The 24,147-nt window shown below is 35.4% G+C and overlaps 2 protein-coding genes across 5 annotated transcripts; both read left to right on the top strand.

The window, feature by feature from the left end:
- Positions 1-15,934: 15,934 nt before the first annotated feature.
- LOC120084954 (small ribosomal subunit protein uS3x) lies at positions 15,935-18,267 on the top strand. The gene is made up of 6 exons (XM_039040763.2): positions 15,935-16,160; positions 16,260-16,407; positions 17,041-17,212; positions 17,417-17,471; positions 17,573-17,704; positions 17,834-18,267. The coding sequence occupies exons 1-6, from the start codon at positions 16,131-16,133 to the stop codon at positions 18,002-18,004; spliced, it is 708 nt and encodes a 235-aa protein (XP_038896691.1). The 5' UTR covers positions 15,935-16,130; the 3' UTR covers positions 18,005-18,267.
- Positions 18,268-18,740: 473 nt separating this feature from the next.
- Positions 18,741-23,461, top strand: TRFL6 (TRF-like 6). Of its 4 annotated transcripts, none has more exons than XM_039041640.2 (9): positions 18,811-19,107; positions 19,524-19,636; positions 19,931-19,973; positions 20,380-20,548; positions 20,960-21,024; positions 21,287-22,240; positions 22,400-22,684; positions 22,963-23,019; positions 23,110-23,461. In XM_039041640.2, the coding sequence occupies exons 3-9, from the start codon at positions 19,968-19,970 to the stop codon at positions 23,281-23,283; spliced, it is 1,710 nt and encodes a 569-aa protein (XP_038897568.1). In that variant the 5' UTR covers positions 18,811-19,107; positions 19,524-19,636; positions 19,931-19,967; the 3' UTR covers positions 23,284-23,461. The 4 variants fall into 4 exon arrangements, with proteins under 4 accessions (XP_038897567.1, XP_090173131.1, XP_038897568.1 ...); XM_090317004.1 differs by having other exon boundaries at positions 18,812-19,107; positions 19,480-19,636; XM_039041639.2 differs by lacking the exon at positions 19,931-19,973 and having other exon boundaries at positions 18,741-19,107; positions 19,480-19,636.
- The last annotated feature ends 686 nt before the right edge of the window (positions 23,462-24,147 follow it).

The raw sequence follows: 24,147 nt of genomic DNA, 5'->3' as shown, positions 1-24,147 counted from the left end.
GTTTGTTGCTTTGCAATGGATGTAATGCCACCGTAAAGACTGATGACATGTATGATATGTGTTGCTTTGTCTTAATCACGCTTCTAGATAATATATGCGATGCTACAAAACACTGTAGAGTGCATTCATGTAGTGTATGTGTGTCACAAGTTTTCTTGCTTTGGAACTAAGTAAAATTCCACCGCAAATTTCTCAGAGTGATCTGAGGTCGAACACAGGGATTGCGATGCTAGATGCGATATTGATGTCATACATGTAAACGAAATCAAAATAATAATGTGTTGTGTTTGAAAAGTAAAATGCAGCGACAAACAAATAAATAAACAAATAAATGTGAAGTTGTGCAAGTGTATGAGGGAATGTGATGGCAAGTCTTGTGAAACGTATCAGAATGAGAACGGGTTGGGGGAAAGGACATCGCAAGTTTGTCAATCCTGTTGAGGACGCAACTAAGGTTCCACCTTCCCTTGGCTTACACCTCTCAGTGATCGGCCGCATTCCCATATCTCTATGGTGAACAGGGATGAACGTTGCGATCATAAGGTTGTTTCCATTTCTGGAAATACTTCTTGCTTTAGTTAATGCATTCTATCAACCTTCTTTTGAGAGGTGGATTAACATCTTCACTTCTACTCTCATAGGTGAAGATGTCGTTGAGCATGCGTTAGCTAAACTTAGCTGACTTCTTCAACATGGATTAACTTACTCGCTTAATCCTTCCCCTTTACCTTAGAGGACTAGTTACACATGGTGAGAGAAATGGACGATGAATGTATGGTGGTGAACAGAGAGATGAAGATGAACATGATAATGATATTACGGATAAAGATAAAGCGTTTGTTACAGATAGATGAATGAAAGATAAAAAATGAATAACAGTTGATGAACATAAAGTAAGAACAAATGAGGACAGCGTGTCAATGTCTTGACACGGATCCTGATCGGAGTTGTTTTGCTTGTCGGCGTGTGAAAGGAGTGAGGTGGAGGACTTCCTTCTTAGGATAGTTCCCCATATATAAATGACCCTTGCACAGAGCTTCTCTTCAGGATTATAAATGAATTTCTGGCTTCTGAGACTTCCTTTCAGACTCTCTATGAATGTCTCTTCAAACTAGCCTACTTCATTTGGTGTTGATGTAGCTATTTATAGACCTTAGTGTCCTTCATCAGTGGCCTCGCTCTGAAAATTTACTTTTCTATCAAAGATTGGTGGAAACATCCTCTCTACTCCACATTCAATTTGTCAGATCGTACAAAAGAAAAGCTGTATAATTTCAGAAATCCCGGCAAATGCATCGCTCTTTTTATCCATGATCGACCGTCGTGCAGTGCGAATACATTGCTCTTTTTGTCCTCGAGCGGATCGTCGCATGCGGTGATACCTGTTTCATGCAAAAAAAAGACTTGGACATCCCTTTTTGCCATCGCAATAGGGTCAGCGGGTGTGTTCCGACATTTTACAACCTTTGCATTTCTAAGTCAATTTCTATATGTTCGACGCAACTTTTTCCTTCCTTTTGCCACATATTCTAAATAAGATGATATAAATAACTTGTATTTCTACAAATTATCAGTCTATCATTGATAGACTATTTAAATTTGGCCATATTTGCAAATTTTTTTACATTATATTATATCTGCTAATACTTTCAGTCTAATGACTATATTTGCAACTGTCCCATGAATTAATTATGTGATAATTAATTCTTTTTCTCTAATAACCAAATGAGTGGGAGGTTATTGGTAATTTTATGGTAACCGTGTGATAAAAGAAAAAATATTTTTTTAAAAAAATTTAAAGAGATGCCACTTTCGGAAAGAACTCACGAAGAAAAGCTATCAAGTGAAAGTGTTTCACTAAGCGATAGTTGTGTAGAGATTAAACGATCGTGGAGCATTGAATATACGACAGTTCATCAGTTGATCGTAGGTAAACGATCGAGTGGCTTTATCTATACGATAGGCTACCATTTACTATACGATCTAACACATTGTCTATACGATAGACTGTGCTATCTCCCATTTGTTCGATCGTCTACACGATCATTGTCCTCCTGTCTCTTCCTCGAGCCAAGATTATACAGAGCCCACAACTCCTGAATTCTCACACCGAGAATACCAAGGTAACAATTGTGGTAGTGTCCTCACTCACTTCGTGAATCGAGTGTGACTTGATTGGGTTCGTGATCGTCGTGTTCGATTGTGTTCGAGGAGCTTTTGGTTGTTCATGTTGATCATGTTGCTCCGATCGTTGTGTTCGAGCGTTGTTATTCTTGGACGCATTGGATTGATCGAGTGAGTTTGAAGAATGGTTCTTCAAAGGTACGCATATTCTATTCCTTGATACTCTTGTTAGCATGTTGTAATTTTGTTTTGTACATGACCTGTTAGTTTCCATTCTTAGACTGTAATTGATTGTGTTCACTCGAATGGAATTTGAAACGATCCTTATGCTGCTCATGGAAATCCTCGTGTTTGATTTCCTTCAAGTTTATAGTTGAACTATAGATTGTTTGTTCATTATTAGAGGGATAAGTGGTATCTAAGAAGTTAGATATGATTACAGGTGTAAATGAAAATTTGATCCAACTATAGTTATGAGCAATTTGTAAAGGGTTAACTTACTGTTAATTGATTAAATTTGTGGACACATAAATATATCTAAAGTGCGAATAGTGCAGTTATCGATCTTTATTGGAGTGACCGACAGTTAATGAATGTTAATTAATCTAATTAAAGAGTTTAATTTATTAATCTCATATTATTGGAGCTTCTAATATGCATGTCCATATGGTCCCTTTGTTAACTCAATATAGATAAAAACAAAAAATAATTATTTTGGAATAATTTGACTTGTAGAAAGTATTTAAGGGAATTTAGTTACTAATTATATTGATATGATTAATATAAAATATGATGTATATTGATATATTATAATATATAGTTAATTAAAAATATAATTTATAATTAAAACTATATAATATGTCAGAGATAAGTATTTGAATGAGATTCAAATATGATTTATATAAATAAGATTTTTTATAAGTACTATAGGTTAAAATTTAATGTGAATATGATTCATATAAAAACTATAATTTATTAGAGAGAGTTGCATTTGAATATGATTATAATGCATATTATATGGTTCGTTAATCAATTAACTAACCAATAAATATAAATATTATATTACTAATATTTTAATAATATAATTATAACTTCCCATGTTCGAGGAGTTACTCTGCGGAATGTGAGAGGGAGTTATTTGTAGCTCCCTCTCCCTCACTCTTCTCCTTTATCTTCCTTTTAGAAAACACAGAATAGGAACACACCAAAAAAAGAAAAAGATTTCTCTAAAAAAATTCCAAAAACTCTCTGTAAAAATTCCCACTGCCAAAACATTTTCGAGTCCACACATCCAATTCCTTGTTTCCAGAGAACAATGAGGTGATTGAGTGATTATCTTCTCAAGATTGGGTTGCTGCCTATTTTGTTCGAGTACCAAAGCATCGGGGATCGCGATCTTGAGAGGGAAATTGTGTGAAGAGGTTTTCCGTCAAGGGTTAGTTTTCTCTTCTCTATACTCTCTGTAGATTGCATGCTTAGGTTTATTAAATGCATATCCTTTGATTTTTTTTTTGTTTGTTTGTTGAGTTCTCTACATTTCATTATTTATCAAATTGAATTTCAAATTGTACGACATTCACACGCTTCCGCGCAGAATTCAATTCCTTCACTAGGATCTTTACAAACACTTATAAGAAAGTTAACTTAGACCAAACTTAGAATCTATGATAGTGACTCTTGAATCCAAAGACAACTCACTCCAAAATTAGCTTGATCAAGACTAATCCAATGAAATGATTTATACATCAAATCTAAAGTAAGATTTGAAAGAAAAGACAATACCAAATGGGTTAAATAAGCACAAGCCCTTTAATATTGATATTATGTGTTTTTTATGAGGATTACAAACATTTTTAAAAGGCCAAAAGGTTGTGGATATGACCAAAAACCCAAAAGTCATTCAAATACTATTAAATGCAATTTGAAAAAAAATTCTACCTAAAAACTTAAAACTTAGTTGCATACTAATTAATAAGTCAAAATTCAAAACTAAAAATGTAAAAAGTCTTCAAATTGTCTTAAATAACTCCCGTAGGAGGCAAAAATAATTATTTATATGTTTGACAAGGTTTGACATCACGTTTTTCCCATACTTGACAACATTTTCTTCATTTGTTGAGGTTGACAACTAAATCTCATAGTTTAGTAGTTTGTAAATTATTTATACACAAATTATTTATTTAATAAAATAAAGTGTTATTTTATTTGACATTTAGTTTGCATTAACCCAAATTCAATAAACTAAGATCCCAGGTTATTTAATGTAACTTAAACATGTATGTGGTGACATACAAGTGGATCATGTTTAAGTAATAACCTAAATGATCTGTAATAGATAGATAAGGCTAGGTACTTTATCATAATGACACTACGGATACGATCCACTTTGTAATTGTTACAATTGTTGTAAAGTTTTACAAATGATCTGATCCTAATCATTCATGTGAAGACATGTGAGGTGGTGTCCTATACAAAGAGTTTGTATAAGACCGGACCACGAAATGATTAGCCTCTCTTTATAACGCCATTACTTGAAGAGACTTACATTTCACTAGAATGACCATAGGTAACTTGTCCTTAATCCTCATTGAGTTATGAACTCCTACCTATGAGAACGATACTTTGATATGTATAGATGAGAAGGGTCAGAGTCGTTGACTCAATATGCCTACCATTTTAGGATTCGTCTAATTGGGGAGTTGGGAACACAACTACACAAGAAGGAATTCACTCATTCTCGATTGGTAGGATAAGTAGATAAATTTCTCCCTTAAGGATTGATTCTAGGTCTTGAACAATGTGGCGCCACACTCTCTTTTGGCCCGAGAGGGGTTAAGTTATAGTTGGACTATGACTAATTGTCTATTAGAGGGATCAATGGTACTTAATAAGTTAGATGCAACTATAGTGGTAAAATGGTAATTTGACTCGGCTTAGTTACGAGCAATTTGTGAAGAGTCAACTTACTATTGATTGGTTATATCCATGGACACAGAAATATATCTAAAGTGCTAATAGTGCAGCTGTCGATCTTTAGTGGAATGACCGACAGTTAATGAATGTTGATTAATTTAATTAAAGAGTTTGATAAATTAATCTTATATCATTGGAGCTTCTAATCTGTAGGTCCATAAGGTCTCATTACTAGCTTAATAAGGGTTAAATAATAATCCATTAATTTTGGATTAATTCGAATTATTCAAATTAATTAAAGGAATTAATTGTATAAGATGCAATTAATATAATGTATATGGATGCATTATAATAAAGTTCGATGAGAGAGATAAATATTTGAATATGATTCAAATATTATTTATATAAATGAGATTCATATGAAACTATAGGTTAAAATTAATATGAATACGATTCGTATTAAAACTATATGTTATGTGAGAGAATATAAAGTTAGATTATATTATACGTGATATATATAAAATATGTGTTATAATATATAAGATATTATAGAAAGTTTGATATAATTATATTAATTTTCATATAACTAAATGGGAGTTATTCTACGTTATGAAGGGAGTTATGAGAATAATTTCCCTCGTTCTCTGAGATAACAACAACACAATAGAAGTATTGATAGAGTACGTGAAATTTACAATGTGTGAAATCTCTGCAATTCTTCTTCCTCTCATAGATCTCTCTCAAGTAAATCCTTCCAATTCTCTCACCAAAATTCAATAGACGAGCCCACAAATCTGTCTCGATTCTTACCTTGAGAATAGCCAAGGAAGGCTTCGGTGATGGTGTCCAAGAGAAATCTTGTACGTTGTTGTGTTCGTGAGGAGGCGAAGAGTTCATGATCTTAGAGAGAGGAGAACGTAAAGAAGTGTTTTTCATCAAGGGAAAGTATCTCATCTTCTCTGTCCTCTTTGTACCTTTTTATGGACAACATGTTTACCGTTATGTGTTTTATCTAGTTTTTTATTTTGTTCCAAAAAGAATTCACTGGTACAAAGATGATCATTCGTTTCTGCATTGGGATTCGATCCCTCTACTATTCCCATACCATCTTCATGCCATTCTTTTCTTGACTCATTGAACTAACATTATATAAATTATGGATCAAAATTATTTGTCGGTTCTTGCAAATTTGCTTGCTTTTAAAGATGTAGTGAAAAAGCCTCTTGAATCTTCTTTGCTTTTCTTCTTGTAATTGCTCCTTCGGGTACATGCAATGGTTCATTAGTTGAATTCACATCATCCCCCCTTTCTTTAAAGAAATTTGTCCTCAAATCAATGATGGTATTGACATTCAACAAACAAAAAGCAATTAGAATCTTAAGCACTTTAATTACATTAATTTTAGAGATTAAACATGCATGTTAAAAGATAGAAAATAGGGTTTGAAGAGAACAACCTTTATAGAATCTCTTTAAAGCTCCAATCTCAAGCTGAAATCTCCTCTCCAACAAGATGTAGACCACCACAAGTGTCTTTCTGTCAACCCCGTACTCTATTTTCCTACAAAAGTAAGTAACAAGCATGTTAAGTAAAATTGAGAAATAAAATAAAGAAAGTAGGAAGATGGAGGAAGAAAATTCTAAGTATTAAAAATACTTATATGTGTGAGTTTAGATAATATAACAAATGGAAATTTGGCTAAGTATGGAAGCATGATGTATACATGTGTTAATGGAGAAGAGTGAACACATGGGATTGTGTGTGTAGCAATCGAGGCTTGTAGAAGCTAAGTGTTGAGGGCAAGGATAAGCAATGCGTTGGTACCAAGGGTGAACGTATGAGTGAAAGCTATGATGCGTTGGTAAGTAGTCGAAGGCATGCGGTGCGAGGGCATACGATGACACAGTGCGAGGAATGCGCCGATGGATGGCATGCGGCAAGGGAGACATGCGACGTTGGACGCATTGGACGCGTTGGACGCGATGGATGCAGCCTATGCGTTGGTGCTATGCAGCCTATGCGTTGGTGCTATGCAGCCTATACGTTGGCGCTATGCAGCCTAGGCGTTGGCGCTATGCGGCCTATACATTGGTGTATGCTACGAAGCGAGGAAGGCTTAACGCATGGTTGATATGATAAGAGCTATTGTGGGCTAGGACATGCGTTGGCTTAGAAGTATGTGTCCAAATGAGGGACGCAAAAGCCTCTAGGTGAGCTATGCGTTAGCTAGATTGGGCAATGCGTTGAGAAGGAGGTATGCGACCATGTGGTTGCAAGCGTTGGCATGGGAGCTGACCCTTGCATTGTTGGCCAAGAGGGAAAGATTATCTTGAAGATTGGTTAGTTAAGCTAGCTGTCATACTCAGATTTGACATTATCCTCTAAGCATGAGGTGGCAGCCTGATGTTAAAAGGAAAGTATGCAGCTGTTAGTTTAAAAGAAGAAGTCTGACTTCAAGTAGAATGTTAGAGAAATTCGCTCAGGAAAATGAAGTAATTTCAGAGCCATTTGAACTTTAAGTATGTCTAGTTGTTGGGGTTGATATGCCAGAGGGAGATTCTGGCAGAATCGAGCTGGAGTATGAAGAATCCGACTGGAGGTCGAATTCTCGGGTAAGTTGGGCCAGTCTTGATAATTTAAGGATTTCGGCACAACCACGAGGAATTCTAAGCTGAAATTTTAAATTAAGCTTTCTAAGACAATTTAGAGAAAATTTGTAGAAGGAAATTCCTTGAGAAAAGGCATGAAAAATTAGTTATTAAAATTGTAAGTTAAATCTGGAATCTTGAGCAAGCAGACAGCTGCTTGGGTTGAGCAAGCAAGCAGCTTTAAGGGCTTGACAGGGATGATGAGCGCATGCGTTGGAGGTTGAATGAGCACAAGGATGCCCTGAGAAGCATCAGACCATGCAACGCATATTGAAGCCATAAGCACAAGGTTGCGTTGGACGATGGGCACATAAGTCGAGTGGTGGGCGCAATCGGATGGACGCATGGGGCATGCGTCAATATGCCACCAGATGGGCGCATAAGCCGAGTGATGGGCGCATAAGCCGAGTGGTAGGCACAATCAGATGGACGCATGGGGCATGCGTCGATATGCCACCAGATGGGCGCATAAGCCGAGTGATAGGCGCAAAGATTGCTATGCATTGGGCCATGCGATGGGCAGTAGGCATGAGCTGAAGACTTGGACGCATAGGAGGCTTGAATGCCTAACGCAATGTATAGACACAAGGCATGGACGCATAGTAATGAAGTTGCTGCCTAGCCAAGTTAAGGCCTAAGAATTTGGCTAACAATAAGCATATTCATGAAGGAAATTGCCAAAGACTGTGAGTGACTCTAAATGCTTTAAGTGTTTTGCTTAAGCTTATGAATGTTTAGCAATGCATGTTTACTAAAAGCTATTTATGATAATTAATCTCAAATAGCTATGTAGCAACGCATCTCACATTAATATTATGTTTAAGCTATGCTTTACAATGACCAGAGGATGCGTTGGTAAGGGGAATGTGTTTGGGCAAATAAGTTATTAGGAGATGAGAATATGCAAGTAAGTATAAATAGTTCAGTATTGAAGTACATGGAGAAGGTACTGAAGCTTTGTTCTATAATTTGAATGGCTCGATACTGAAGGACATGGAGAAGGTATCCGAGCAGCTCGATATTGAAGGACACATAGAAGATATATGAGCAATAGTACCTAAGATATGACGGTACATAAACTAGAATTGTACAATGTAAGGAAAAGTTGTTATTGGTAGTGTCGAGAACACTCCATCTTCGCCATGGATTGATGTTGAGGGATTGAGTAAAGATTCTCTTTCAACTAAGAATGCAAGTATGATTGTAAGAAGAGAACAAAAAGGGTTTCTTCCCAATTAAGTAGTAATACAGTAAAGAATGATAAGGAGTGAGCAAAAGGGCCATTCTAGACAAATAGACTAAGGTATATTCTAGCAAAGTAAGAAAATGTTATGTGATGTTAATGATGACATGAATAATAGTTGCCAAGTTTATAGTTCAGTAAAAGTTTTCAGTTTAAATATGAAATTTATGTATGAACGTTATGTTTAAATGTTAGTCACTCACTAGGCATCTAGCTCATGGTTTTCAATATTTTCCTTTCAGGTAGCGGTCAGTTCCCAAAAGAGTTCACTGCTGCTGCTCTGTCACTTAAAGAGTCAGGTTGAAGGAAGCTTAATTGAAGACTTGTGTTTAGTTAGTACACATGTGTTTGTTTAGTGACTAGTATTCTAGTTGGGGCTCACTAAATTGTAAGATTCATGTACGAAAAATGCTGCAAAACCCTGTAATGTAAATGTGTTAAGTTCTGAATTAATTGTTCAGTGTATTCATGATACGTACATTTTAAGGATTTAATAATGTTTAATAGGTTAGATGGGTAGTAAGTGTCAGCAAAAAGGTTGGTAACTACTGCAGTCATTATTCCATCTAGGTAAAGAGGATAATCTGGAGCGGGGTGTGATACTTTCCTACTATCCTCTTATCTTATATTGGATTGTGAGATCCAAAATGAGAATGAATTTGATGGAATTTTTTAAGATGAGAGAGTTTGGTGTGAAGAGTTTGAGAGAACACCTTTCTCTCTACAAAACTCAATTGCATGAATCAATTTTTTCAAATTAAAACTCCTTTTTACCAAAATTAATCATGCAATTGAGAATCATTAGAAATTGACACCAAACACTTCAAAAAGAAAGTGGAATTCAAAGTGGTAAGAGTTGGAGAAATCAATTTTCATCAATTTGCTAATTTAAAATGATTTTCATAAAAATCATTAAAAATTGAAAATCAAAATCTAGATTTTAAATAAAATTAATTAAACAATTGAATTAACTAAAATAATTAAATATCAAATATTAAATCATTAAACCACCAATTTTTTATATGAATTCCCATTCATACTTAAATCACATTTAAATATTTTTCAATACTCAAATTTCGTTTAATTCAATAATTAAACGTCTAATTATATCGTATATAATTAATAATTCCCGTAATCCGAATTTGAACACTTCAAATTTTCTCATCACTATATTCTAAGGTTTAGTCCATTTATGAGTTAGTAGGGGGACATAATGAACTTACAAATCATGAGCTCCAAGGATCCGAGATTAATTGATTAAACTCTTTTAACTGAATTAACGAACATTCGTTAACTGCCGGGTCACTTCATAAAGCCCAGTAGCTGCACTATCCTCACTGCAGATATATTTCTATCCACTTGATTTAACCATGATCAATAAGTCAATCTTTCAAAGGTTGTTCGTATTAACAACGGGGTCAAAATTATTGTTTTAACTCTATAATACATCTTGCTTCTTAAGCCTCCACAGATCCACTAATGAACAATTGGCTTATGGTCCTACTAATAAACCAAATCCTTCACAGTCATTGAGAGGGTGGGGCCCCTTATTCAAGACTAGGAGTCAGTTCTTAAGGAAACAGTCTATCTACTATCCTTAAAACGGCCAGGAGGGAACTCCATCTTGCATAACTATATCCCCATCTATCTACCTGATCTCCCCCTTAAAATAGAAGGCTTATTAAGAGGTGATGTTGAGTCACTCTCATAAATACATCTTAGAGGAAAATCCCGAATAAACAGTAGTTCATAATTAGCTTAAGATTGAGATCGAGTCAACTGAGGTCTTAATATTAAAATAATCAGTTTTAACAGTAAACGACGTTATAAAGAAAAGTGACTATTTCATGGTCTGGTCTTATGCAAACATCTTTTGCATAGGATGCCCTCACATGCATTTCTCTATATGAACGATTTCAGTATCACATCGTTTGAATCAAATACAAAGTAGACTGCATCCACAGTGTCCCCAAGATAAGATACCCAACTTTATCCTTATACTTATAGACCTTTTTGGCTATATACTCAAACCTGATCCTCTTTTATATCTCCACATAAAGCTCAAGTATTCATGCTATAGTCAGGGGTTCGTTAGTTTATTTAATTTAGGATTTACAAGTGCAACTTACTTGTTCAACTTTATTGAAAAAACCTTAACAACAATTTTATTGCAAATAGAATTTGTTTAAAGATTACAAACTACGAGTTTTAGGATACACAACCCAACAATCAACGTCTTCATTTCCTACATCAAAAGGAGTCAAATTAACCACATTTAAAGTAGAACTTACATTGTACTCGCATCGAATATCAAGTTTGTAAGCATTATCATTGATCTGCTATATCGCTTGAAATTGACCATCTCCTCTTAATCGAAGTTTAGACTCCTTTTGATCTTCCTTTCGTAGATGAACCCAAACCCAATCACCAGGTTTAAAAACCAATTTCTTTCTCCTTTGGTTCTTGCTGTTGACAAGCTTTTGATTCTTCTTTTCAATTCTTTCTTTCACTTATTTATGCAAATTCTTGATATATTATGCCCTTGAAATAGTTGCATCACTAGTAAACATATTAGGTGGCAAAGGTGAAAAATCTAAAGGAGTTAATGGATTAAAACCATACACAACTTCAAAAAATGAATAGTGAGTGGTGATATGTATTGCTCTATTGTAAGCAAACTCTACAAAAGGTAGAGTATCCTCCTAAGACTTTAGATTTTTAGAAATTAGTGACGTAAGCAAAGTCTCCAATGTTCTATTAACCACCTTAATTTACCTGTCAGTTTGTGGATAACAAGTTATTGAAAACAAAAGCTTAGTTCCCAAATTTTGCCACAAACTTTCAAAAATGACTTACAAATTTAGCATATCTATCGCTAACAATGGTTTTAGGAATGTCATGCAATCGAACCACTTCTTTAAAGAAAAGATTAGCTATGTTAGTATCGTCATTCGTTTTGTTACTTGAAATGAAATGTCTCATCATACTAAACCTATCAACGACCACAAAAATGTTATCATGATATTTTTAGTCTTTGATAGTCCTAGAAAAAAAAAATCATGCTAATGTCCACCCATAGCTCATTAGACACATTCAAGGGTGTGTAAAGACCATGTGGTTATATCTTAGACTTAGTCTCCTTACATTTGAAACATTGTTGGCACACTTTATTCACATATTTTCTTATTTTCATCCAATAAAAATGTTCATACAACATGCTATATGTTTTAAATTCTCTAAAATGCCCCATTCATCCTCCTCCATGTGCCTCCTTCACAAGTAACTCTCAAATGGAACACTTAGGAATACAAAGTTTACCTTCCTAAAAAACATTTCATCAAACACAAGATAATCATGCATGTTTTTCCCTTCTAAATATGGCATATACAGATCATGAAATTCATATTTCTCAACTTTAAGTGGTATGAGTTTGACACTAATATACTTGGACGGTGAATGAAGTGTATGAGTGATTAACAAACTTTTATCACTAATTGAAGTTCATTGGTGATGACAGTCTACTGCCCATTGAAGTTCATCACAAATTTTATGTCGATATTATAAATACATAACTTTATAGCATTATGATTAAAGTGTATCGTTGACATGATTTTGTCACTAATATATTAACTGATAGTTTAGCAATGCGAGGTTATCGATGAGGCCCCATCTTGTAACCATTTGGGTTTTGGGTTTTGTGTTTTTGTTTTGAAAATTAAGCATATAGTCACTATTTCCACCTCCAATTTTTTTTCTTTATTATCTACTTTTCATCAATGGTTTAAAAAATCAAGCCAAAATTTGAAAACTAAAAAAAGTAGCTTTTAAAAACTTGTTTATGTTTTTTTATGTTGGCTAAGAATTCAACCATTGTACTCAAGAAAGTTGCAAATCATTGTAAGAAATGAAGAAGAAATAGGCTTAATTCTCAAAAACAAAAAATGAAATGGTTACCAAACGGGGCCTAGGTGAGTACTTGCGTTTTTCATTTTTCATGTTGACTTTATTGGTTGTAGAAGTCTATCACCAACATTTTTTTTTTTAAATTGATAAACTCCATGTATTTTCATTGAAGTCCATCAATGATAGTCATCTATCACTGATAAAATTCAATCAACGTGCATGTAGCTTGTCAGTGATAAGCCTATCATTGATAAACTACATGTACAAGCTTTATATTCTCCAATGATTCAATAAGTGAGGCGAGAAAAGTTGAAATGTAACAACACAACGATTTTTCATGTCAATTATTATAATTTTATTGTCCACCATGAAAACAACTATATGAAGCTTAACTTGATTGAATGTTCTTCATCTATGATATTTGAAGAGAATGCCATCATAGTAGTGAGATACTCATGGTCTCATAGTTATGACAAGGCAACTAGGAGCATGGATAAGAAAAATCTATCACTAATAAATTTACATGAAAATCAATGATAGATTTCTATCGGTGATACATGTGCATGATAAGTCAATTATCAACGAAATAAAAGTACATCATCGGTAGAATGATATCTCTATATAAAGTGACAAGAAAATTTCATAATTTATTAATGATAGACTTTAATATTTGTCTAAGGTCTATCATTGATAGACTGACAACCTATAGACTATATCTTAAATTACTAGTTGACCCAAAAACTTAAACTATCGGGTAAGGCAAATTTAATTATATATCTAACGATCCCTCTCACTTGTGGACCATCTGTTCTGATATCGTCTTAAATCACCAATAGACCTAAAACTTAAGTTAGTGGGTAAAGGTAAATTTAATTACATATCTAACACTATGATAAGGGTAAGATTGGAATTACAAAACATCTAAATATAAAAGAAAACTAAATTGCTATATCTACAATATTTTTATAATAGTGGCCTGTTGAGGTTGATGCCCTAAATCTCGTAGGGCCCTGTAGTTTGTAAGCACTTGTATGAACAAACGCTTGTGATGTAATAATATGAGATATTTTCTTCACTGTTGTCTATGAAATATGAGATATTTTAGTTGCATTTACCACAAAATAATAAACTAAGATCCCTAGTTATCGTTGTAACTTAAGCATGTATGTGGAGACATACAAATGGATTGCCTTAAGTGATAACTTAAATGGTCTGTAGTATATGGATGAAGGAAGAAAACCTTATCTTGGTGACACTATGGATACGACCCTTTGTAGATGTCACAAGTGTTGTAAAGTGCTACAGATGGTTTGATCCTGATCATTCATGTGGAGACATGCGAGTGGGAGTGTCCTATACAAAGGATTTTGTATAAGATCGGACCACAAAATGTTTAGTCTCGTTATATAATGTCGTTCATGACAGAGATTTTCATTTCACTAGGATGACCATAGGTAACATGACCTTAATCCTGAGTGAGTTGGGAACTTCTGCCTATGAGGACGATCATTTGATTTGCATAGGTGCGAGTGGCCAGATTGTCGACTCAAACCTACCACTTTGGGGATTCGTCTGATTAGGGAGCTAGGAACTCAGCTACACAAGATGAAATTCACTCCTTCCTCGAAGTAAGGGTAAGTAGATAGATTACTCCCTTAAGGGCTGATTCCGGGGCTTGACGATGTGGTGCCACACACTTTCTCATGGCTCGAGAGGTGTTCACTCATAGTAGAACTATGACGTATTGTTCATTAGAGGAATCAATGGTACTTAAGGAGTTAGATGTAATTACAGGGGCAAAATGGTAAATTGGCTCAACTGTACTTACGAGCGATCTGTGAAGTGTTATCGTACTGTTGATTGGTTGTATCCAATGGACACAAAAATATATCTATAGTGAGAAGAGTACAACTGTCGGTCTTTGATAGAGTGCCCGACAGTTAATGAATGGTGGATTTCGTGATTAAAGAGTTTAGTTAGTTATTTATGTACCATTGGAGCTTCAAGCTACATGTCCATAAGGTTATCTTGGTTAGTTTGAAGTGTTCAAATTAACAAGAGAGAATTTGATTATATATGATATAATTAAATTTATTCAGTTATGTGGATATAATTGATTTGATACATAAGATACATTAATTGGAGGAATTTGATATAAATATGATTTATATTAAATAAAGGAGAAAATGAACTATTGTTTAAATGTTACATATGATGTGATATTAAAACTATAGGTTAGAAATATAATACGATAAATTAGTTATTATATTTATTTATAATTACACAATTATATGATAATCATGGTTGGTTATTTTCTTAACCGTGAAGGTCGGAGGTTATTTTTCAGTTTTGAATAATTGAAGGATAAAATGAAAAAGTGTTTTCATTTTGTTGAATGATCGCTTCATAATTGTGGATTACTTATCGTTTTACTCACTAGAGACTATATGATAACCCTCTAGCAAGAGACTAAACGATCGTGTGAACGATTGAGCGAGATTTGTTAAGCGATTGATTAGGCGATTCTCATGAGAACGAGATTTACTAAACGATCGAGTACTCTCAGTTTATGTGATAGACATAACCTTTCTCCCACTTACTTGATCGCGTAGTTCAATCGTTTTCTTCTTCCTTCCCTCTACCAAATTTACACAGAGCCCACACCTCCTGGATTCTCACTCCGAGAATACCAAGATTGTCGAGTGGTAGTGTCGAAGGGTACTTGTTCAAGAAGTAGACAATTCGTGATCTGAACGACATCGAGAGATTGGCCAAACGATTGTAGCGATAGCGAGAGGTTGCTGTTCAATTGCTCACGAGAGCGAGAGATTGTTGTCCAATTGTTCACGAGAGCGAGAGATCTACAGAAGAAGTGTTCTTCAAGGGTATGTCTCTCATTTCCTTTTGAATTTGATTAAGAAAGCATGTTGTAATTTGTTCTATGATATATAACTATTATGTATGTTTGTGAATGCATTTATTCATTTATAATGGACTTAGAAAGATCTTTTCCATTCACTAGTTCTCTTGAATAAGAGTTCTTTCGTGGCCATGGCTATACTTGCCATTTACTACAAATACTCTTAACCTTTTATTGGATTATTTTTCATTCAGCTCACTAACTTTTGCTGGGCCCGTAAGAAAGCCGAAGGCCCAATATTAGACGTTAAAGCCTTTCGTTCGAGGATATTTTCCTCTCTCAGGTTCTCAGCGTTCCCCCTAGGGTTTTCTTCATCTTCAACCTAGAGTACAAGCAGAATAGCGCTGAACGGCGACAGCAGCAGCACCACCAACCTGTCATGGCTACTCAAATGAGCAAAAAGCGAAAGGTTGTATCGAGTTTTCCTCTTCATCTTATATTTTTCACGAGACAGAGCATTCTACCCATTTTGATGTTATCGAGTCTTATTTGATTCAATCGGGTACAGTTTGTGGCTGATGGAGTGTTCTTCGCCGAGCTTAACGAAGTTCTTACCAGAGAGCTTGCAGAGGATGGATACTCCGGAGTAGAGGTTAGGGTTACACCTATGCGGACTGAGATTATCATCAGGGCTACTCGCACCCAAAATGTTCTTGGTAAGAGATTTTTATTTTTCTCGTAGTTTTGATATTCTTCCTGCAAATTATCGGAATATGTCTGGGAAGATTGAGTTTGTTTTTGTTTCTTATCAAGCTACCACTACGAGCGTATTTATCGTGCCTCTTTCCTTAACTACAAACGTCCGCGTCGAATTATTGAACTGTGTATTCATCTTTAATTGGAATCTTGTGCATTTCTTACGACGTTGAATCTCGGATTTTAGGATTTGTAGAATCTTAGACAGACGTAAGGAATTTTGTTGAAGTGTTAGTGCTTTGTGATTTGTTAAGGCCTCGCAAACTGGGTTTGATGGCTGATGTTGAATTTAACTTGACAGTTGAATTTTTCGTTTGTGGAGTTTATTTGGCGCTGCATGCATTTGATTCTAGTATTGAAGTTTAACATCATTGGAGGATATGGATGCAAATCTTATCTACTCTGCCAATTGAAATCATTCTGCATACATTGAAGTGAATTTGAATTCTTAGGTCAATAGCTGTTTCAGTTCTCCTTCAAGAGTCGAGAGATTAAATATATGATATTACCTGCAGAGAAATCTAATTTAGGTGTTGTCAGTCATCATTGCGATTGGATCTGGTTTCTGACTATAAATTTAATTATGGCTTTAGGCGAGAAAGGAAGGAGAATCAGAGAACTGACATCTGTTGTTCAGAAGCGTTTCAAGTTTCCTGAAAACAATGTTGAGCTATATGCCGAGAAGGTTAACAACAGAGGACTCTGTGCCATTGCTCAAGCCGAGTCTCTGCGCTACAAGCTTCTAGGAGGCCTTGCTGTGAGAAGGTATACAAATTATGGGTGCACTGAGTCGTAGTTTCTAGCTTGATTGGACACTTTCAATCTAGGTGTGTGTGTGTTATGCTGTAATGATGATAATTTTCTTCCTTGATACCAATTGTTTAGTTTGGAGCTTCGACATCGTAACACACTGAGCTCTTTATTTGGGCAATCACTCCTATTAAGCATTACGTTTTTCATTTTCTCCAGGGCTTGTTATGGTGTCCTTAGATTCGTCATGGAGAGTGGAGCTAAAGGATGTGAGGTCAGTCCTAATTCTCTTCATGGCATTTGTTCTTGATGTTTTGGTGGAACCAACTACCCAGTTTATTACATCTTTATTAACTTTTATTCTGAATCATGCAGGTTATTGTTAGTGGTAAGCTGAGGGCTCAGCGTGCGAAATCCATGAAATTCAAGGATGGTTACATGATATCGTCTGGACAGCCGGTGAAAGAGTACATTGACTCTGCCGTGAGACACGTTCTCCTTAGACAGGTCAGTTCAGTATCATCCGAGGAGAAGGGGCTTTATATCTTCCTGCTCCTAATGGCATTCCGTTTTCTTAAATCACATATGTGGGTGCTTCTGTTCTTTAATTGATGTATCTGTTTCTTCAATTTACAGGGTGTTCTGGGTATCAAGGTCAAGATCATGCTTGATTGGGACCCGAAGGGTAAGCAAGGTCCACCAACACCGCTTCCGGATTTGGTTACCATCCATACTCCCAAGGAGGAAGAGGATTTCAATAGTCCCGTGGCTGAGATTCAGACTGAGATTGAATTTGGAGCAGCTTAAGATAAGAGGAACAGCAGAAATTAGGGAGGAAGTAGTGGTGTTGCTATTATAATATCATTTCTCTCAGAATATGGAATTCTAAGTTTTGATGTCGTTTATGTTTTTGAGTTTTGATTTTGGGATGTTTTTGTTACAAATATTCACATAAACTTTGTTACTTTATGTCAAATCCCCAGTCTTTAGTGGTAATCTTAATTTACTTTTGTAACATCAGCCGAAAAGGCCCCCCTCTGTTGTGTTATGATCTAATTTTAGTTTGGCTATTTGGCCCGAGTTTTTTTTATCCTCTATTCTTGCTAGGGCTATGTTTGGTATTAGTATGGTGTCAGAATGATCTGAAACCGAAGGTTTGAACTTTTGACCTCATAATTAATTAATTAATTTAGTATTTTGGTTTGATTTTAGATTTCGGTTTTCATTGAACTTTAGTTTGAGTACATTACATACTGGTTGAGCAATGCAGATATGCTCATTATTTTGGCCATTTGTGAGTTTTTTTTTCCTTCTGTTTCTTATATACATTTTCCCCTAATCAATCAAAATAAATATATTTCAACTTAGAAATACGATACTCCAGAAAAAAAAATTCACATTCTGTCATCTGTCAACTTAACCATTCTTCTTCATGTCTGTAAAATGTGTTTGGGCTTCCACATGTTGGGCCCTAGCCCATATCGAGAAGCCCAAATTTCAGATTGCCACACGAAGAATGACGAAACGATAAGCACGTGTGAACAAAAACTCGACGAAACGAACCGTTCGGACTTGAAGGTTACAATTTAACTGCAATTTTGACAAAACCTTTTGGAGTCCGGTTCTGCACCGGCGTAGTAGAAAATCAGCGTGCTGAAAAAGCAGGCCCGAGATATAGATACCCTATCTCGTGCGCACGTATAATTCCAAATACTTCTACATTTCACTCTTCTTTTTTTCCAAATACCCGAGTCTCTTTCTCTCTCAATCTCGATTTTCTTCGATTTTTTTCCGATTAAGCCATGGTTCGAGTGTGAAAAAAAGCTTCGTGAATTAGCGCAGTGCTGTCTCTTTTAGTTGATTTTTCTGTTTCAGTTGCTGAGTCAACTCGGCGTTCACTTGGTTCTATGGTAAGCGTAAGCCAAGACAAACTTCTTTTTTCTGTGGTGATTTTCTTGTCTTTTCTCGTTTTCATCAGTGTTTAATGTATCTTTCTTTGAAACTCGTTAGTATTTAAGTAGTTCGTTGGAATTCGGTGTAGTAGAATAAACGTATGAGCTATCTTGGTTGGTTTGTTCATTGAAATTTTACGAATATTTGTGTTTCTGATAAATTGGAAATGAATTTGTTTATATTAGAGATTTAAAGATTCATTATTTTATGGTTATTGATGGAGGAGTTGAAAGCTTGAGTTACATGAGTTTGATGGAGTGGTTTTTATCTTCCTACAGATGAATTCTTTGTTTATTTATTTATTTCTTGTCCGTTTGTGGGGGTTTCAGTTTATGTATTTGAGTTGCATGTGGTGGATTTTCCATGGAAACAGTGGTTGGGTTTGTGGAGAATGAAGGGAAGATTGTCGAAAGTGGGGCTGCGCAGGATGGCTCCACTCTGTCCCCAAATCAGATTGCAGATCCAGTTGTGTACAAACTTGTCAGGGTATCTTTTTTCACTTCTTTTAATTGAACTTTGAAGTCTTTGTACATTCTCGATTTTCTTGTTTGAAGGAATTTCATTTCTTTAGCTGTGCCAATTCCGCATCTTTGTTGCATATGGTACGATAATGTACAACTACGTGTCATACCCAAGTATAATCTCTCGTGCTTGAAATTGAATAGAACATCTAGGTTTTGAACTGCTTTTGGTGCAATCTATCCATATTCTTAAGTTACTGATTGTGGCTTCATAAGCCTCTAGCCGAGAGCATCATTCTGATTGGAGTACTCTATGCAGGTTAAAGATACCATCGTACTCATAGAGATGTCAATTGATGAAGGTACCAAATGAATGACTAAAAGTAAATGTGTTTCATATCGTGAGGACTAAAAAAAATAGATCGAATAAATTTATAGCTCCTCCCCCAAAAGGGGGGAAAAAAGATCGAACTTCAAAGAAGTTGTTGAAGTATCCAAACTCTGTGGTAGAGTGGAGCAGCCGTTTTTTAATTTTTAATTTTTTATATAGCTTGAAGACAACATGCATCTTAAGTCAGGTTTGGTAATTTTGTTGAAAATCTTCATGTTTATATGTGTGTGTGTGTGTGGAAGAAGTTGTGCGTTCTGATCATTTCATCGGTATTGAAATGGAGATTGCAGTGATAGCATTATTTTCCTTTTATTTTTCTTTCTCATTCCATATTAGTGTTTGTTTAAACTTCTCATGAAGTTTTATGTCATATTTAGGTCGATGGTGATGGCAGATTTGTTCCTGCCACAGATGATGAAGTAATGGAGGTTGAGGATTTACTTGAAGATGACAAGAATGAAGAAGTGGAAGATGCCGGACAAATTGTAGGATGCATACCCACTGAAGGCACTTTATTTGGGAAGCCTCGCGTAGAAATCTCGAATGGTTGCCTTTTTCTTTCTTTTTTTTTCCTCCGTTTTCTTTTGTTATTATAATTACTCCTTAGTGTGCCCTCTCTAGGATAGGATGGTTATTGAGCACTTCCAATCTTCGATGTGTGAAGAAGTGGATAGGATGTTACCTGTGTTTTCATTTTTATTCTGTCTATTAATATCTCTCGAGTAGTCTTCTCCCAATCTTGTTGTATGTTGCTAATCATATCAAACAGCATAGTTAAAATCATATTTGTTATTGATCTTTTTCTCATTTCGTACATCTGTAGATGTATGATTATAAGCCTTTTGAGTTGAATTGGTTAGATTCGCCATCTGTAACTATAATAGCTTAAAAAGGTTATACTTTATTGGTTTTTTGGGGGCTGGGTTGAGTTTGGGTTATGATGTCTGTATTGTACAGATATGCCAGGTTTACCACAATCTGAAACCTCTGAAGCTGCTGCAGAATATAATGCTCGATTGGAGGTACAAATTTCGCTTTCTTTTGTTGAAGATTGTGACTTATTGCATGGAGTGCAAAAGAAATTTTGCTACATGTCAATGTAATTGTTAATATTTCTTATTAGTGTTCTCTGTTTAATTTTCTTAGATGGACCTCCACACTCTTCACAAGAAATTTACATATTTTTGTTGCTCTCCCAATACGATAGATTGTTTCCTTTTCAAGTTACCATATTCACTAATAATTCATTAATTTGTATTGATTTTTCCTTTTAACATATTGTAGTACATTGAGGAGGTATTGCAAAAGGTGAAACAGGAAGAGAGGCTTCGCTTAACTTGTGGATCACCTATCTATGTTTCTGCTTGCGTGAATGGAGACAGGAAGGATTCTGATGAACATGGTAGATTGCCTGTTGTTGATGAAACGCTCCAATCCAATATTTATCTGCAGGAAATAACCCACTCAATTTCTCCAAATTTAAAGGACGATCATGTGAATGAAAATGGGAGTCTAGGCAATTGTTTTAAGCATCCAGATAAATCAGTGGAATCTGAATCCTCAGATGCCCTCTGCACGACGTGTAACCCTGATTTTTCCTTGTTGAAGGGTGATGTATGCCTGGATAATCTGTCAATTAGAGAACTCCATGAATGTTTCAAAGCAACTTTTGGGAGAGACACTACTGTTAAAGACAAATCGTGGCTTAAGAGGAGAATTGCCATGGGATTGACCAACTCATGCGACATTCCAGCCTCATCTTTTATGATCAAGGAAGGCAAGTTTGTCGAAGAAATTTCTCAAAATGTGGATGGCATGTCCACTGTTCCGGCTGCCGAAGCTTTGAAAATTGAATGCAGAGGTTCACCAACAACTTACAGTTTGGAAAACAAGGACAATAATCTTTTTGAGGATATGGAACTTGATCATGGAAGTGAAGGTCAGCATGATGAGAGAGCTGCTGTTAAAAGAATTCGGAAGCCTACCAGACGGTATATCGAAGAACTTTCTGAAGTGGAGTCAAGAGAGTATGTCCAAAAGGTGATTAGTTTGAATAAAAATAATATATCAGACGGCGTATCTGCAAATTCCATTGCAAGACCTATTAAGAAAGTCTGCTCAGATGGGGGAAGAACTGTCATCACAAGATTGGATTCTCTTGGTGGATCTGGCTTTCAAGTCCCATGTGTTTCGAGAGTTCGAAGGAGCCGTCCGAGGAAAGACATTGTAGCCCTTGTGGTAAGTGTTTAGACCTATTTAAGTAAATGCTCTCTCTTCAGTATATGGATAGGAATGTAAGTTAAATTTTGAAAAGTGATCCCATTGTTCACGGTTACTCAATTTTAATAATTGTTTGGTTGGCTTCTGACTGCTGGGTTGATCTATCTTTCTGCTTAGTTTTCGCTTCCAGACAAAGATCAGAATCCTTCAGTTACGGTCACAGATGAAGCAGAGAAGAATCTGGAGCAGAAGCAAACAGCTTCTGGCAATGCATCGGATGATAACACATCGGTTGTTGTGACATCAAAAGGTGGAATGAGGAGGAAGCATCATCGTGCTTGGACTCTTGTAGAAGTCATCAAATTAGTAGAGGGCGTGTCAAAATGCGGTGCTGGGAGGTGGTCTGAGATTAAGAAACTTTCTTTTTCATCATACTCATACCGTACATCAGTTGATCTCAAGGTTCATTTTCTCACAATAATATTTAAAAAATGTAACTCTTGACGAAATTGCTAAGGAAGGATAAAGAAAAATACCATAGGTGGATGTCATGCTTAATGTTAATGTTTTTAATATAAAAAACTCGGTGTAGAATATAGCATCACAATTGTAGGAGTTTTTAATATAAAAACTCGACTAACAACTCCATCCCTCGTGGCCCAAAAATCTAACTCTCGAGGTTGGTTTACAACACTTTTTATTCAATTTCAGCTCATCAAAATAGGTTTCCCTTTTGATAGGATAAATGGAGAAACCTGCTTAAAGCAAGCTTCGCGCAGACACCTGTTGATGAAGGGGTAGGCATTCAATATCGAAAGTTTTCTGTTTGATTATGTCTCCATTATGGTTATATCTTTTGAGTCCTCATTTTGGGATAATGAATGCAGATAAGTTCACGGAAACATGCATCGATATCGATACCTGCACAGATCTTGTTACAGGTGAGGGAACTTGCTGAGATGCATGCTCAAATTCCTCCTTCAAGTCATGGCCAAGGCAAGCTGGGTGGAGGAGTTAGTGGGAGTATGCATGAGATGAGTGCTTCGGCGCTATGCTCGTGACATTGTAAATAATACAAACTTTATCTTATTTTTCCCCTTGAAAAAGAAATCGAAAGTCTAACCAACAAAGGAAAAAAAAAACTTCTCCGAATGCTGTAGCAAAAAAAATGTTTGTTGCTGGTGGCGAGAATTATAGGAATTTTTTATGCTTTGCTAGTCATAAAATCCTTGTTAACCACTCGTTTTTGTGACTCCTACAGTTTTTAGGTGTTCTTATTATGACTTTGGATGCCCAAATTTTTTTAATGCATTTTATTTTAACGTGAAAATTTTTACAACAAAAACCCAAACCCTCGGAGTTCTTTTTGAAGGAATACTGCAATCGTAATGTAATGTGTGTGTGTTTTTTTAAACAAACAATAAATAAAAATTTAAATTGGTCTCCTTGTTTTGTTAACGTCTTTTTTCTCAAGAGAGAGAGAATCAGTTCATGGTAGAGGGGGTAGTAATAATTGGTGGGATAACTTATAATTGGCAGACATTGAGAAAGTGCAAGGAAAGAAACTCAAAAAGGGATTTATACTAGCTTCTTATAAATTTTCCAGAATGTTATTAATTTCGATATCAGAGCTCCTCTCTACATACTGTCAAAAAAAAAAAAAAAAAAAAATCTAAAAAATTCTGGCGTTAGAAGCTTCTCTCTAATTTTTGTCCGTTTGATACTTGTTTTATTTTTTGTTTTTTATTTTTAAGACTTGTACTTCCTTTGTTCACCAATTTCATTGTTTCTAAACATTTGAATTCTTTAACTAGTTTTTTAATTTTTTTTTTAAAGGAAACTTCTGCAGATAGAAAAAAACGTCAAATTGACCGATAGAAAATATGGAAATTGATAAAAGTCGGAAAGAGAAACTATTTTTAAAA

This window comes from Benincasa hispida, chromosome 9 (assembly GCF_027475165.1).
Source record: "Benincasa hispida cultivar pf3 chromosome 9, pf3_genome.v1.1, whole genome shotgun sequence".
NCBI lineage: Eukaryota > Viridiplantae > Streptophyta > Magnoliopsida > Cucurbitales > Cucurbitaceae > Benincasa > Benincasa hispida.
Note: the sequence above shows the minus strand (reverse complement) of the source record. Positions and strands in the feature narration are given on the sequence as shown.

Excerpts from the sequence above, each read along its gene's own strand:
- LOC120084954 (XM_039040763.2), top strand. The coding sequence starts at position 16,131 with ATGGCTACTCAAATGAGCAAAAAGCGAAAG. Across the intron at positions 16,161-16,259 it reads AAATGAGCAAAAAGCGAAAG|TTTGTGGCTGATGGAGTGTT; the intron begins GTTGTATCGAGT and ends AATCGGGTACAG. Across the intron at positions 17,472-17,572 it reads GTGGAGCTAAAGGATGTGAG|GTTATTGTTAGTGGTAAGCT; the intron begins GTCAGTCCTAAT and ends TGAATCATGCAG.
- TRFL6 (XM_039041639.2), top strand. The coding sequence starts at position 19,514 with ATGGAAACAGTGGTTGGGTTTGTGGAGAATGAAGGGAAGATTGTCGAA. Across the intron at positions 22,241-22,399 it reads AAGACATTGTAGCCCTTGTG|TTTTCGCTTCCAGACAAAGA; the intron begins GTAAGTGTTTAG and ends CTTTCTGCTTAG. Across the intron at positions 23,020-23,109 it reads AGACACCTGTTGATGAAGGG|ATAAGTTCACGGAAACATGC; the intron begins GTAGGCATTCAA and ends TAATGAATGCAG.